This window comes from Hermetia illucens, chromosome 1 (assembly GCF_905115235.1).
Source record: "Hermetia illucens chromosome 1, iHerIll2.2.curated.20191125, whole genome shotgun sequence".
Taxonomy (NCBI): Eukaryota; Metazoa; Arthropoda; class Insecta; order Diptera; family Stratiomyidae; genus Hermetia; species Hermetia illucens.
This window is the reverse complement of record NC_051849.1, coordinates 71,058-85,886: the sequence shown is the minus strand read 5'-3', so window position 1 is coordinate 85,886 and position 14,829 is coordinate 71,058. Positions and strand designations below refer to the sequence as shown.

General features: G+C 38.9%; 2 protein-coding genes across 3 annotated transcripts in view; one reads left to right on the top strand and one right to left on the bottom strand.

Moving 5' to 3' along the window:
* Positions 1-152: 152 nt before the first annotated feature.
* Positions 153-7,127, bottom strand: LOC119661302 (ras-specific guanine nucleotide-releasing factor RalGPS2). Of its 2 annotated transcripts, XM_038070590.1 has the most exons (8): positions 6,836-7,127; positions 3,346-3,441; positions 3,007-3,287; positions 2,633-2,954; positions 2,128-2,579; positions 1,862-2,062; positions 1,601-1,702; positions 153-1,157 (listed from the first exon to the last, which is right to left on the bottom strand). In XM_038070590.1, exons 2-8 carry the CDS (start codon positions 3,406-3,408, stop codon positions 563-565), a joined length of 2,016 nt encoding a protein of 671 aa, XP_037926518.1. In that variant the 5' UTR covers positions 3,409-3,441; positions 6,836-7,127; the 3' UTR covers positions 153-562. The 2 variants fall into 2 exon arrangements, with proteins under 2 accessions (XP_037926518.1, XP_037926519.1); XM_038070591.1 differs by lacking the exon at positions 1,601-1,702.
* A 2,655-nt stretch (positions 7,128-9,782) lies between these two features.
* Positions 9,783-14,829, top strand: part of LOC119646962 (epidermal growth factor receptor) — a 51,172-nt gene continuing 46,125 nt past the window's right edge. Inside the window, exon 1 of the mRNA XM_038047662.1 lies at positions 9,783-10,726. Within this exon, the coding sequence (XP_037903590.1) occupies positions 10,621-10,726 (106 nt within the window). The 5' untranslated portion in view covers positions 9,783-10,620. The remainder of the gene's footprint in view (positions 10,727-14,829) is intronic.

Here is a 14,829-nt window from a genome sequence, read left to right as displayed (position 1 = left end):
TCCACTGGTCCCTTTTTGCTATAGTTCTCGCCATTGCAGTCGAAATTGCTTTTTGATATACCAGAAGTGATTTCTTCTAATTAGAATTCCAGAGTGTAACTACTCTTTGCAGACACCTGATTCTTTTCTGAACACAAAAAATAAATACTCCATTTTACGAGTAAAAATTTGTTCACATTTATTCATATTCGTTTTGTCTAATCACATATATTCCTCGAATCTCTCTCTACATTAATCGAGATTCATATAAAAAGAAACTTACATTTAGTGTCCTAGATTAGTTTTTGTTATAATTTCCCATATATAGTATGGTAAATAGGTATTTTTACCTCATGTAGAAAAAAGAGAGCATTTAATGGCAAGATTCTAGTTCTTGTATAGAAGGTGATACCCTCCAACAAATATAGTTCCAATGAGTACGTTCAAATCACGGAATAGTTTAATATTTTCTTAAAACTAATGCTAATCTCTATACACACCTTTATCAGGCACCTAACTTGACGCTTGTGTAAAATGAGTAAGCCAATTAAGTATTTACGTACCATTCATAAATAAAAAAACATTATTCAAAAGACATTAGGTTTATCGATGTACATTTAGTCGTATTTTTCTGGGAAGCAAGACGAATTTTCTCCATCCAAGAAAATATCATTTGAGGGCAATCCGTCCGAAATCTGTATATCGTTCCTATTTGTGAATTCACTAATTCAAACGTGTTTTTATGTTTAGGATTATCAACCCGTCTAGTTGCCCATCCATCAAGAGGACAAACTTTACATGGTTCATGTTTAAAGTCGCTTCGCTCTGAACCTTTAAATGACTTTGGTGCAAAATAAACTAAAGAGTTGGCCCAAATCTGTAACCAGTATCTCTGCCATGATGCTACTGCTGGTTTTCTCCCGTCTTTCAATACAGTTTTTCGTCTGACGCAGCCCTGGAAACTGTGCTGATTATCATTGAGTAAAACGTCTCTATCACCTTCCACTGGACTAGTTCCACCATCCGAACTTTCTATTGAAATAGTGTCACACGAATGTACTGCATTTGCGTTATTCTCTATTACCGAATCATCTAATAGATGACGGGGCTGAACCGTGTCACTTCCATACAACATCGTTTGCGAATTAACCTGGTGTACATTCCCCTTTCCGAATATGCTAAATAAAAACAAAATTGCCAACAGATTAATTAAATAAAATTTTATAAATATTTTTACATGAAAACAGGGGCGTTCGGGGAAGTAATTTCCATTGAAAACATTACATCGCATAACATGGTGGTCATGTTTTTAGGAATTGAAATCAAATTAGGCAACTTATAAAAAGTATTAATGTAATGAATTCTAGCGATCTATTAAACAAACGACTCGCTTAACAGCTTATCGAAGAGTTTCAAATTAAATTTAATTTATCAAGCAAAAATGAAAAATATAGTCCCCTCAAGATCCTATTACCACTACACAGAATGTTTGTATGGAATGCGTGCTGTTAGCAACGAAAGGGTAAATTTTAAATAAAACTAGAGACATAAATCAAGTTTCGTGCTCCAAACTTTATAAAAAAATGACTTATTTACATAGCATATGATGGACAGCACTCACCGACATTTACATCGTTTATTGGAGATTGTTCCAAAACCTGATGCAATCATGATAACCGGACATTTTTCATCAAAATTTCGAGGTAAGCTTGTACTACGAAATCTTTTTAAAATTCAAACAACAACCGCAACATTTTCACACACAAACACATATGAAATATGGAATGTGTTAGAAACGAATGCAATTCATGATAGAAACATATTAATTGATGATCAATGGAAGAATTTACAATATAATAAAATGTATGGTAGAAATACGCACTTTGAACCAAGACTGCGGCATTTGCGATGAGTCGGTATGAATTTTGACCCGGATGTCGACGGTATCCTCAGAGACCCAAGAGTCTTAGCGGGAGACAGGTTCAAACATGCGATGCCAGATATGTCCACACTGAATGATTCTTTTGAACTGCAGGACGAAGAACTAGGAACTGACGATAACGGCTCCAACATTAACGACTTTCTATATGATGGCAACAAATTTAGAGCTATAAGCAACTGGGGCATATGAAACTTCTATCCACTTACTTATATTGTTCTTCCTCAAAAATGTTCTGCAACTCTTCAATGTAACGAATGGATTTTAAATAACTTTGGATGCCTTCGTTAGCTTGTATGTGACTATAGTCCGACTGTTGATAATTTGATATTATTCGTAGAATATTATTCATTTTATTTTTTCGTTGCTCTGATTCCAACCCACCAGAATGTGGATGCGCTAGGTCGATATATACTAGGTCAGTAAGAAATAAGCCCAGATAAGGTATGCAAGGCAAGCGTAAGCTGTCTAAATATTTTCGCAGTAGTTCCCAATTGTTACAATCTGTGAAAATATCTGCCAGACGATCAAAAGTTTGCTTATCCTTCTTCGAAAGACACGACCACGTCCTCTTTAGGCGAAAGACACTTGCGCTCTGTAGCGCCGAAATTATTGCAAACAATGAGTGCAAATTGTTGAGATCATATAATTTTTTTGCTACCTAAAATAGTATTCATTCAAAATTTCAAATCAAAATTACATCTAATTTCATACTTTAATAAAATGATTTATTGTTTCAGCTCGCTGTTTCGCAGATTGACCACTCAAAATTTCTTGCACCGTCCAAAAGCTCGTGTTGTTGAAGCGTTTAGTGAATGCCACAATATTCGGTGCCGTTTCCAGTTTATTTTTCTTCGTCCATCCACAACTTGTCAATTCATCAGGCAATATTGCGGCAAATATAGGAAGATCTAAAAGTGTAATTTGTCTAGCCAAATCTTCTGCGGGCACGCGAAGTGCATTCAAAATGACCGAGTCGTAATCCTTCATCGAAGTGTTCGGTGGTAAGCTCTGAGTTTTTCCTGCTTGTAAAGATCTGCAGCAAAAATTACCCCTCCAAACACCAAATACCATACCAATACACTTACCCATTGCCATTATATCCAGACGAAGTGTTCATTGCGTTCGCAATGGAAACTTCGTCTGAAGTTTTCCGCCGTATGCCTTTTGCGTCACGAACTTTATTTACTTTGGTATTCCTTTTGTCCTCTCTATTCATATCCACTGAATTATTGTCTATAACATGCTCATCATTTACCGCACTCGCTTTCAATTTCAGCTTATAAGGACTAGAAATAGTGCCCTGCGCTAAATTTGATTCATGTCGTGGATCGTTCTCGAAGTTCTCATATGCATAATCGTCCCTAAACTAAAGCGAATAAAAAATGTCAACAGTGAAACCTCTTCAAATTTCCAAATCGACCTACTGCAACAAATTTTATGTCCTCTGCTGAAAAATCATGTGGTATTTCTGAATATCGCAACATCATAGGTCATAGGTCATTATTAACTTACTTTCGCCACTGGAAAGGAAATTGAGCAAAATGTATAAATTGTATTTGGAAAATTTTATGCTGGGAAATGCAAGATGAAATCTAAAATAAGATTTATGTTAACCAGTACGATTTGAACCAGAGATATATTTTCACCAGTTAATTCCAGTATTTACTTTTCACACTTACTTTCACAACGAAAGGAGGATATCCGCGATCGTTATGGGGTTGCACCGATCGTGGAAAAGTTGCAAGAGAGGCGTCTTCGATGGTATGGTCACGCAGTTCGTGCAAATGAGAATTCACTTGCCAAGATTGGTCTGAACATCGAAGTCGATGGTAAACGACCAAAAGGCAGACCTAAGCAACGGTGGCTTGATACGCTGGATGGCGATTTGAAAACCTTGAGATTGCACCCAGATCAGGCATTCGATAGAGCCAAATGGCGAAGCCGATCACGACGAGCCGACCCCGCTTGTGAACGGGACAAAGGCTGAAGAAAAAGAAGAAGTAATAGTGCACACGTCAAACTTGAATTAAGGTCTGAAAATGTGTTAAAGCACTTCATTCCCTAACAATGCTAGAAAGCTTTGTCGCCAAAGATCAATAAACCATTAGAGAATCCAGACACTGGGTGAAAATCACATGCCTACCTTCTATTGCGCTCTTCGAACTCTATCTGAATGTTGGCCGACTAAAAAAGACAATGAACGACATCTTGAGGTAATGGACATGAAGATATTACGTTGAACTAGTGGCGAAACATGCTTTGATCACATCCGAAATGAGCGCGATCGATATGGAGTTGCATCGATCGTGAAAAAATTGCGAGAGGGGCGTCATCGATGGTATGGTCATGTAATTCGCGCTAACGAGAATTCGCTTGTCAAGATTGGTCTGAACATCGAAGTTGATGGTAAGCGAACAAAAGGCCAGCTGAAACAACGGTGGCTTGATACGCTGGATGGGGATTTAAAAGCCTCGCGATTACATTCAGATCAGGTTTTTGATAGAACAAAATGGTGGAATCGATCACGACGAGCCGACCCCGCTTGTAAACGAGGCAAAGGCTAAAGAAAATGAAAGAAGAAGTTCATTGCTAGATAACACTATCACTATAACTTTCAGAAGGGCAGTTGGATTTGGGAAATGTCGGACGAAGATAATTTTTCGTGGGACAGCCATCAACATTGGAGGATACAGTCAAAACTATCATAAATCACATACAAATATCTCTGCATGTTGCAATCAACAAATTCTACCGAAAAGTTTGGGTTTACTATTTACTCCACGTAATAAAGGACAAAAGTGGCAAGTTACGCTAAGATCGAGTATAGTCTCTTTGTCAGTTTTTCTATGAAAAACAGTCTTCTTGCGAAATACGTCAGGCTGTCATCTTAACAGTTAATAACTTAACGCCTTAGAATTAAAAACAGAAACTGCGATCTACATTCCAGAAGAAGATCGGTATGTGGAAAGAAGAATTCATTCACAGAGAGCACACACCAAAAATTTCTTATTGCCAAACATTGACATTGAAGCCTCCAAGGGGCACAATTTAGTGTCAAACCACTATCCTAGCAAGCCAAAATTTGGCATGAATATCAGCCGTAATACAGTCCTCACCTTTGCGAAGTTTCATGGAACGAACCGAAAAATTCGGTGAATTGCTCCTGCTATTACTAACAAAGATCCAAGTCAAAGTCGTTTCCTTTGCACTCACTGCACGCTACCGTTATAATCACAGATTGAAGGGCCACATACTATATATACATACATATAGCTGTAAATTGCTGCTCGAATAAAACTCATTTATTGATCGATATCAAAATTACTAATTATACACTCTGATTCGCCGAACTTGTTATCAAGTTTAAGGAAGTTATTTGTTAGATGGAACAAATGCAGATGTTTTTAAGGTTTATTAAAATTGATTTAATATCTCTCTGTCTGTCAGTCTATCACACTCAATTTACACAGATACGACTAAACCGATTGTCACGAAATTTGGTGAAAACATGTGGTCTGTGTGCCCCTTCACATGAAGCGTGTGACACCATTTTGTGTTAAGTTAAATACGAAAGGGGGGTGTAATTTTTTTTTAAAGAGTATAGTCATGTGGGTTATCAAATGAAAGGGCTCGAATAGTATTTTCCCAAACTGGTTTTATTTTTGATATTGGGTGAAACACAGGGGAGATAGGGCTCAAAATGTGTGCCGCAAAAAGTGAAACAGGTCTCGTTCTCAGAACCTATCCAACCAAAATCTGAAGAATATCATAGTGATGAATCTATATGAAATCTAGGCCTCAAAATACGTCCCATTCCGACATCTGCACAAATAAAATGAATAATAGTATATTACCATGTTTTAGAAATTTACCGGAAAACCCCCCTTAAATTCATCCCAGAAGTACAAAATTTGGCATCAGCATAGCAATAATATAGGACATAACTCTCGATAGTTTGAACGCAATCCGACTATTATTAAAAAAGGTCGAGATTTCGCATTTCCGGTAGATTTATGGCACCCTAAGAAATGTATGACGTCATCATCATATAAATTGAACTTATATGAACGGCGGGGTCCATGGGGATGTTTTAGTTTTTCTTTTTTGGCTTTTTTGCAATTACTTGTATCAATTACCCGAGGAAGACTTGTGTATGTATGTATATGTGTAATAGAGCTTGCGAGTAGTAACTCATATAATAGATATGTGCATCTTGTACCTGGTTCCCATCGGTTTTAAAGTAAAATGGAAATGCGTGAAGATGCGTTAGATCAATCTATCAATGCGGTAATATACAATGTTTGTTTATCTAGGATGAGCACAATATTTACGTATGAGCAGGGAGCAGGGAGAAATTAGCGTGTGCTAATCAAGACATTGCAAGCATTTTCAAAATGAGGCGTCAAATTATTTAGATCAAACAAGTGTTTTCCAAATAGTCAACAATCAATTTATTTACATTATGTGCCCATGTTCACCCAAATAGGAAGGTTACTATGCCTGAAATATTATAAGCAATTGTTTAGACGGTTTTGCACTACATTGGTATTGACGGAGAGATTAAAGCCAGAGCAGTGATCAAGAGCAATATTGGTATTACTTCCAATAGCAGAGTTTCGAAGACCAAGTTTAATCGACCTGAAAATCATTTATGGCATTCGCATGCATTCATTTGTCGGCTGAATAGTTTTTCACAGCTGATAATAGGATGAGCGGCAGATTTGCATTACAATAGGACATTTTAGAAGCAATTGAATTACCGAGATTTCCCTACATTACCGTTGAGTGCAACCCATGTATGTCAACACAATGGATGCAAAGTAAAATAACCCCCTACTACGCTCAAGCACTCCTGAAATCATTTGGCATTTAACGTTTTTTTAGGGAATACTGGTCTGTTGATTTTAAACTTACATAAAGGTGACTGCAGTCCGTCAGCAAAAGTAGGGGCGCACATTCGGTCCACGACGTTTTGCGCAATCGGAATAATCAGACTAAGGTCGCAGCAACCATATTCCCATAATTCGTTCTTCACTCATACCACCGTGCTATTCCACACAAATCCTTCATCTAGATTATTTCCCATGTTACACGCTTCCCAACGAAAATTGCAACATATCGCACAAATGAAGGGAGAGCCGAATTTTGCACCGTCCACCCAAACTGCAGAATACACAACCCCGCTATTTATTCTCTTCCGACTGATTTCAACTGTCAAAACGTCAGGCATCTACGAATTTCGAAAAATACCCAATGAAGTTGCTACCATCCCAACGCATTTTACTTCATCCGATAGGTGGCGTGAAATATTTTTAGGACAGCATAATTTAAATTTACTCTTAAACTTGCTTCATTCACGTCTTATCTATCTACATAAATGAATTCCTCATCAAAGTCTCAAATTTTCTAAACTTGTACCTTCACCTCCAAGATACAGTCATACTTAACAAATCAGATTAATTGTTCTAATTTTCTGAAGGGTATTCTAATGATTTAATTGTTCGAGGATATTGATCCATAAAAAAGGCTAATTTCAGGGGTATTTTGATGCATATTATAATACTCTCCCAAAGATAATGACCTACTTACATATTCCTTCTCGTCCAGTAATGTTATAAGACTCTTGAAGTCAGAAGTTATGATGATCCATCATTTTCATTGAATTCCCTTTGTACTCGTTTAGATTCACACAAGATGTTGCCAGTATTTGTAACGACAACACGGCCTATAATAACATCGGTGACCTCAAGCCAGCAGTACTGAACACTACATTATACAAAACCAAACAATCTAAGCTGAATTAGACGTTTCGTTATTATAAGAAGGATGAAAATTCAAAGATTCAAAACAAAATAAAAAGCTGATAAACGACATCAGGCTTTCAATGCCAGCCCAGGAAGACTGATACACACAGAAGATCCAACTCCCGACCCTATGTTGCATGGTGGAAGAAAATCATTACAACAGTGCGCCATTCTGCCTATAATTGTCAATCGCCGCAGTTTCATTAAACATTCCGTTAATCATCCGATTTCCATAGCATGCGAACTCAACATACGAGACTGGCGTTTGGTTTTTGGATGGGCTTTCAGCCAAATAAATTTATGGTGAGATCAACCCACGACAACGGCAACTCAGGCAGCCCTTCTCCCTCCCTGTTCCCCCCAACGACAATGGTCCTCCCGCGTCAGGAGGGATCCTCTTCGCCGATGACACCATCCTATATGCGAGTGGTCTCAGGCCCTCAATAGCCTCCCTCTCTCTCAATATCCTAACCAATAGGGTAATCGCTTATTTCAACCGGTGGGCCCTTACCGTTAATTCCCTTAAGTCTGAGGTTATTTGCTTCAGAAACCCCAGTGGGAAGTGCCACTGGCGCACAGTTCCAGAAAGCAAAAACCTGCATTTACGCATTGCTAACCACAATCTCAAGCCGAAATCAAATATTAAATACCTGGGAATCTCCCTCAACAACAAACTCAAATTCAACCCTCACGTCAGATCTGCTATCGCCAAGGCCTCTAAGGCCTCAGCTGCCTTAAAAAACCTCCTCTCATCCCGGGCCCTGCCCCCTGCCACCAAAACCCTTTTATACAAGACTCTCATTCGTCCAATCCTGACCTACGGTTTCCCAGCATGGGCTAACATGTCACCGAACGTAGCAGAAGCCCTCCAACGCTTTGAAAGGACGATACTCAGGAAATGCACGGCCAAATACAGAAGGCCAAACCTAAAATTTCATCAAAACTCTCTTCTGTACGACCTTTCCGGGGTTTGCCCCATAATTCCGCACATGATCAAGTTGTCGCGCGTCAGACTGAAAAAGTGGCTGTGCCATCCTAACCCGCTGATAAAAAATCTCGCTAAACGCAATGCACTATTACTCGAGCAGAGGTAGTACGTGTCAGGGCTGACTCTCCTCTCGGACACTAACTCTCCTCTCAACCATCACGCCTCCTCTCCCTCCTTCATCCCCTCCTTTTATCAAAACTCCTCCCCGGACTTTCACAGAGGCTAACCGCATAAGTCCAATGTTCTGGCAGTCAATCCCCCGCGCAGGTGTAGATCACCTTCTATTATTTTTTCTTTACTTAGTCCAGATTAAGACAGTAGACACTAATTAGCCTGTACATAATGTAATACCTACAAGCATTAATTTCTACCCTAAATTAAGGTTCCTCCTTCTACCAATTAAGCCCCACAATAAATGCCCCGCAATCCCACAGTCCTTTTCATCCTTCCCTCCTTGGGTCACGGTCCTCGCACAGGCCCAAATCGAGTAAAAGGTAGCCCTTTCTCAGAATGCTAACACCATTGAGAAAGGACTGCGCTTTACTCCAATTCCGTTAATCAATCCTGTCCACCGGTGCCTAAGAACTCCCTTTTTCCCGTTTCCCAGTACGGAGTACTATTTTGTGTTATGTTTGTTTAGTTTGTTTAGTTATAAATTATTCTTAGGTTTAAGCACATGTTATGTCAAATGAGCACTGACATGCACCACCTTTTCACTTTATAACATGTAACCGGCTAGGCCGCTTGAGCTTTTAAGTTATTATTCCTTTTGTGCCGCAGATGTATTTCTTTTCTTTGCTCAATAAATAAATCTGAAATCTGAAATCTATGGTGAGATCAACATTTGTGAGAAGTAACTTAGCGGCGGCTCGCTCCTCTCTTATTTTTATACTCGAACCATAGCTTTTGAATTGGCTCTTTGCTGACAAGGCTACCTGTTGATCTCATCACGCAGTAGCGACGGATCCTAAGCGCCGTCGTCTGCGGAATGCTGAACTGCTTCGAAGGGAAACGCGCGTCGGGCAACGCCAACCGCTGAGCGCTGACGCCAACGACTGAAACACTTGTTTACGGTGTGTTCCGTTGAGTGGACGTAGGGGTTTAGCGAATGTCGGGTGGCTTAGTAAGGATGTTCTTATTTTCCTTGGAACTATCGGATTTTATTGCACAAGATAAGTGAAGCCAGTTGTAGGCATACGGTAAAACCATTTTGAATTGGCTGGTGTAGAAGAAGTCAAGTGGTACTCAAAAATTTGTGCGTGAGATATTGTGGCAATTTCGGGGTTCCCACTCAGTTCCCTTACGACCTGCCTTGGATTGAGTTGCGGATGTTCTGGTTGAAAATGCCAATATCGCTAGTGTCGGTCTGCGGTAAAAACATATAGTGACAATGGACGCGTAGAGCCAAATGTAATTGCGAAAAAAATTGCGGATAATATTCGCGCTGAACTACGTCATCAAGTGGGTTCGGGAAAAAATTGCACAAAGGTGAGGCTGCGCGCAATCGCAGGTAGAATCGTCGTTTGTTGGTAGTTGCGCTTATCGTGGTTAGTACCGTCGCGATCTCTTCCCCTCGCTATTTGTTGCCTTGTAAGCAAAACTGGTGAAACTGGTAAGAGTTCAAAATCCAGAAAGTGTGACGGACTTTTAAGATTTATCCTCGGCGTGTTTTCCATTCATTCAAAACTCAGTTTGATTTGCATGAATGAATCGATCAGTTACACTATTGCCAGCAACTATCGCGATGGTGGTTACCTGTACATTGTCCGCTTGACGGCACAAAACCTGTTTTATCTCGCAACTGAACGAATTTCGTGTGCTGTGCTGTGACGGCAAAACATAAAGGCACGGAGTGACAATAATTGTGCAACGATACTTTCTATCTGGAACAAATTAATAAGAACAGGATGGATAGTTGGAATTCGAAACAGTTTTTCCACCTAGGGATTATTCTAGCGTTTCTCCTGCCACTCGGCATTGGATCGGAGTATATGGAGCACTCCGACATGAAAGGTAATCATTTCGTTAAAATGTACACTTCTACAAGCATGTTTCTATGTATGTACGTAAGACCTAATTTCCACTTTCAAGTCTTGCTTGGTTCCATTAAGAAAAGAAAAGAAAAATAAATTCACTGCAATTTCTTAGAGAATCAATAGAAAAGAAGGGACACACATTTGAACAAAGTTCATTCAGTGGTTCATTCATCTTTGCGTGCGGAGGAAGCCGATGCAGACAGGTAAAAATTTCAGGGAAAAGTAATGGTCAGGTAGGTCGAACCCCAGACAGGTTTCTTAGTTTTTTAGAGTATTTTTCACACAAAGGAATTTACTCGTGAGGAAACACCTGGATTTATTCTTCGCTCCTTTAAATTTTTTAGTACTAACGTGAAGATAACAAAGTGCAAGTAATTCTACTGCCTGAATTGCTTAGCATTTTGGTAAGAAGCATTGAGGAGAGTAGCACAGCCTCTGCTATGAATGTCATGCAAACAAGTAACGTTCCCCCCGTGTGTGTACTTCAAACGGACCAAGTTTCCTCGTTGGTATTCTAATTATAGTAAATAAATGAAACATAAGTACTACTCGGTAACTGCAAGACTTAAATTCCCTACTACAATACAAGTCAGGCCGTTCATTTAAAAGGAAGGAACAATCACTCCCGAAATACATTCGAATTTACTATTTTCCAGTTCCTGGTAGAGCATAGATATGATTATTCTCGGAACAAACTTATATTCCAATCTATAATTAAACAATAACACAAGCCGATTTTCAGCAATTGAATGTAGATAGATTTGTGCTAGCTAGGAAAGATAAAATTACAAAACATAACGGGTACTTGGAATCATAGGTCTGCTTGCCAACGGATCAGCTAATTTGGGTGAAGGATTGATCTATTCACATCGTCCACAACACCTTAATACCAAATTTTTTTCTCGTGGTATGAATATGAATTCTCTGATTTGACAAAATTATTAGAGAAGTAATCGATTCTGAATGGCAGAATGAACTGACTAGCAGTATTGCATCAATAAATTCTAAAGAAATATTTCATTCAATGTGTAAACAATGTATCTCTTCGGCTGTCGTTAAAGTCCTCCAAGTCTAATTTTTGCCTGTGTTTATTCTTATGTTCAGAACTCTGGATCCCCCAAAAAAAATTAAGTTTCATATTCATCGAACACCCTTACCTTTTGTAAAATCAAAGGTAATTTCTGATGTATCTATTGAAGGGGGTCTGGGTGGGTTGTAGGATTAAGCTATCTTTAAAAATATTTCGTTGTATTTTGAATTCCAGACAAGGCGAAATAAAGCACCGCCACGGATCTCAAAAGAAATAGTATCGTTTATAGGACTGTCTGACTTTCTTTCAATTGAAATAAAAATGCATATCATAGAATAAATTGGTATCAGCTCATAATGTTAGCCTAAATTCGTTAACCACGCTAATCCTTTCATCTATCACCACACACTGTTTTAAACTTTGTTTCGAAGCAAATTTAAAAAAGTTTGCTTTGGAGCTCGGCCCAGAGCAACATAACACAAAACACTGATCTTTCAGTGCTACTAATAAATAAGATAAATTATCGTGTATTAAGCGAAAAACGTACTTCAACTCCTAGAAGCCTGCACTTCACTTCAATTGTTGTACATCACGAGTTTCTGGGGCCTTGTTACTCAATATATCTATAGTAAGCATTTAAAAATAAATAGGAAGAAATGCCGGAAGCTTGACGTTTCAGGTATAAATGTTTTATGTTCATCTTTGGTGAGAAGCTACTATGCACGTTTTCCAATTTTAAACAGCTGAAAATTCAAAATATTACTTTGTCCATACTCTACTCCGTCGTTCATATCAATTCACTTCATGTGATAATAACGTCATACATGCCTTAGAGTGTAATAAATTCACGTGAAATAATAGTTGGATTGCCTCCAAATTGCAGAATTATGTCTTATATTATTACGTTTACTGGTGCCAAACTGTGTTTCTCTAGAATTTCTATATTCTGTAGAAAAAAATGGATTCCCTCTTTCGCACATATCGGGAGCCCCTTAAACCCAACACGAAATGATGCAACTGGTTGTACGTGTAGCGGTTCACACACTACATATTATCACCAAATTTCATGACGTTAGCTCCAGTCGTTTCGGAGTAAGGCTCGTGCGACAAACAGACAGAAAGGCATTTAATCGATTTTATTTAGATTTTGTTTCACACAAAACATTAAAAATAAAATAACCTTGCAATCGACGGAAGACCGTAAGATACCAAATCAGCAAGAACTATAAGAACTCAAATGATTAAATTTCATAGAACTATTAAAGTAAACAAAAACAATTTTGCAGCAGGCACAGTAGTGTTTCCTTTCGAAAAGGAAAGATTTTTATGATGAACTTATTCGATTTTAGGTGTCCGGATAACTTAGTGGTAGCACTAGGCTATCGTACGGAAGGTCGCGTTTCAAAGCACACTGGTAGTAGTAGAATTTGTATCGTGACTTGACATCGGATACCAGTCGACTCAACTGTGAATGAGTACCTGAATCAAATCAGGGTGACAATCACGGGCGAGCTCAAAGCTAACCAAATTGCCTCCTACAGGGTACTGTAATCCTGTAGGATACCGCTGCGGTCTTAAATGAATTGCTCTAACGCCATTTAAGCCCCTGATCCAATTGAATTGTTGCGCTAACGATTATTATTATTGAACGATTTTTCAACCGTGCCACGAACATTAGAATCGATCGGCTGTGTGTATTTCCTCAGCTTGCTAATTAGACAGTTCCCTTGCGCAGCCTATATTGTTCGCTTTGGGATTTAAGTATCGTTTATATAATCGACATGCCGGGGTCATTATAACTCAATAATAATAATCGATGGCGCAGCAATCCAATTGGATCAGGGCCTTGAAGTGTGTTAGTGCACTTCATTCAAGACCGTAACGATACATTACAGGATTACACTACCCTATTAGAAGGCAATGTGATCAGGATTGTGTTCGCCCGAGATTATCACCCTGATTTGACTCAGGTACTCATTCACAGCTGAGTCGACTGGTATCCGACCTCAAACCACGATACAAATTTCACTGTCACCAGTGAGATTTGAACCGCGACCTTCCGTACGACAGCCTTGTGCTCTAATCACTGAGCTATCCGGACACTATCATTACAACTTGTTGAGCTTTATAAGACTAGATCGTTATAAAGCATATACAACTCATCGTTACATTGCTCTTGCATTTTCGCTAATCCTTATAGAGACCATATTTCTGCGCAATACTTTGGGTTAGAATAGTCCGACATCTCTGCTTCCGATTGCCAGCAAATAAATGCTTCCCTGATGTCAGGAATTGAGCGCGCCATTAAATTATATTATTATATATATAGCAATGTTCCTCGACTATCAGTTTCTTACAGCGTGCTCTAGCGCAAGGTTGGAAAGCATGGGAATCGAGCATCACGCTTTGTTCGAAACCCACGTCCATTTTGGAACTTTTAATCAGGTCGCCACTAATTATCAATTTCATCCTGACAATGCAATGGTTGATGGGGTAGCGGGCTAACCCTTCAGACTCGTTGCTCTGGGTTGAAATCCTGGTTGTTATGGATGTTTATGTTTTTCTTTGCACTTATCTCTCTGCTGTGAACTTATCGCTTATACAGCATCAAGTGCAATAACAATGACAGTAGAACGCAGTCTCGCTAAAAATAAAAGCAAGAGTTTATGTTCTATATTCCACAAAGGAGTGGACAGAATAGACGTTACTCTTCCCCGTCTGTTAAAGACTAACCATCGAACCATCAACAAAGCCGAAATAGGCCAAGTTTGTATTTTCAACGAGAAATTGATTCAATGTAAAACATTTTGGAATGAATGTATCACTTTAGGTGATACAAGCCATAATGGCATATCAAAAATATTGTAAAATAGCAATTCTCTAAAGATTGCTATATGAGAAATATTAGAAATATCCTCATTTCATCAGTATTCACCTCGTCTGTTGAATAGAAGTGGCTGACGTAGGCGCACTGCCCTGTACGATAGCTGCTTTGATACGTTTCGCGGCCTCATTATTTGTGGAAATGAGTGTCTAACAATGCACATGTT

Bases quoted from the DNA above. Each gene is read 5' to 3' on its own strand.
- LOC119661302 (XM_038070590.1), bottom strand. From the start codon at position 3,408: ATGATGTTGCGATATTCAGAAATACCACATGATTTTTCAGCAGAGGAC. The intron at 2,063-2,127 runs GTAAGTGGATAG...GCCATCATATAG, and splicing joins TTTGAGGAAGAACAATATAA to AAAGTCGTTAATGTTGGAGC. The intron at 1,703-1,861 runs GTGCGTATTTCT...AATTTTAAAAAG, and splicing joins TGCCGCAGTCTTGGTTCAAA to ATTTCGTAGTACAAGCTTAC.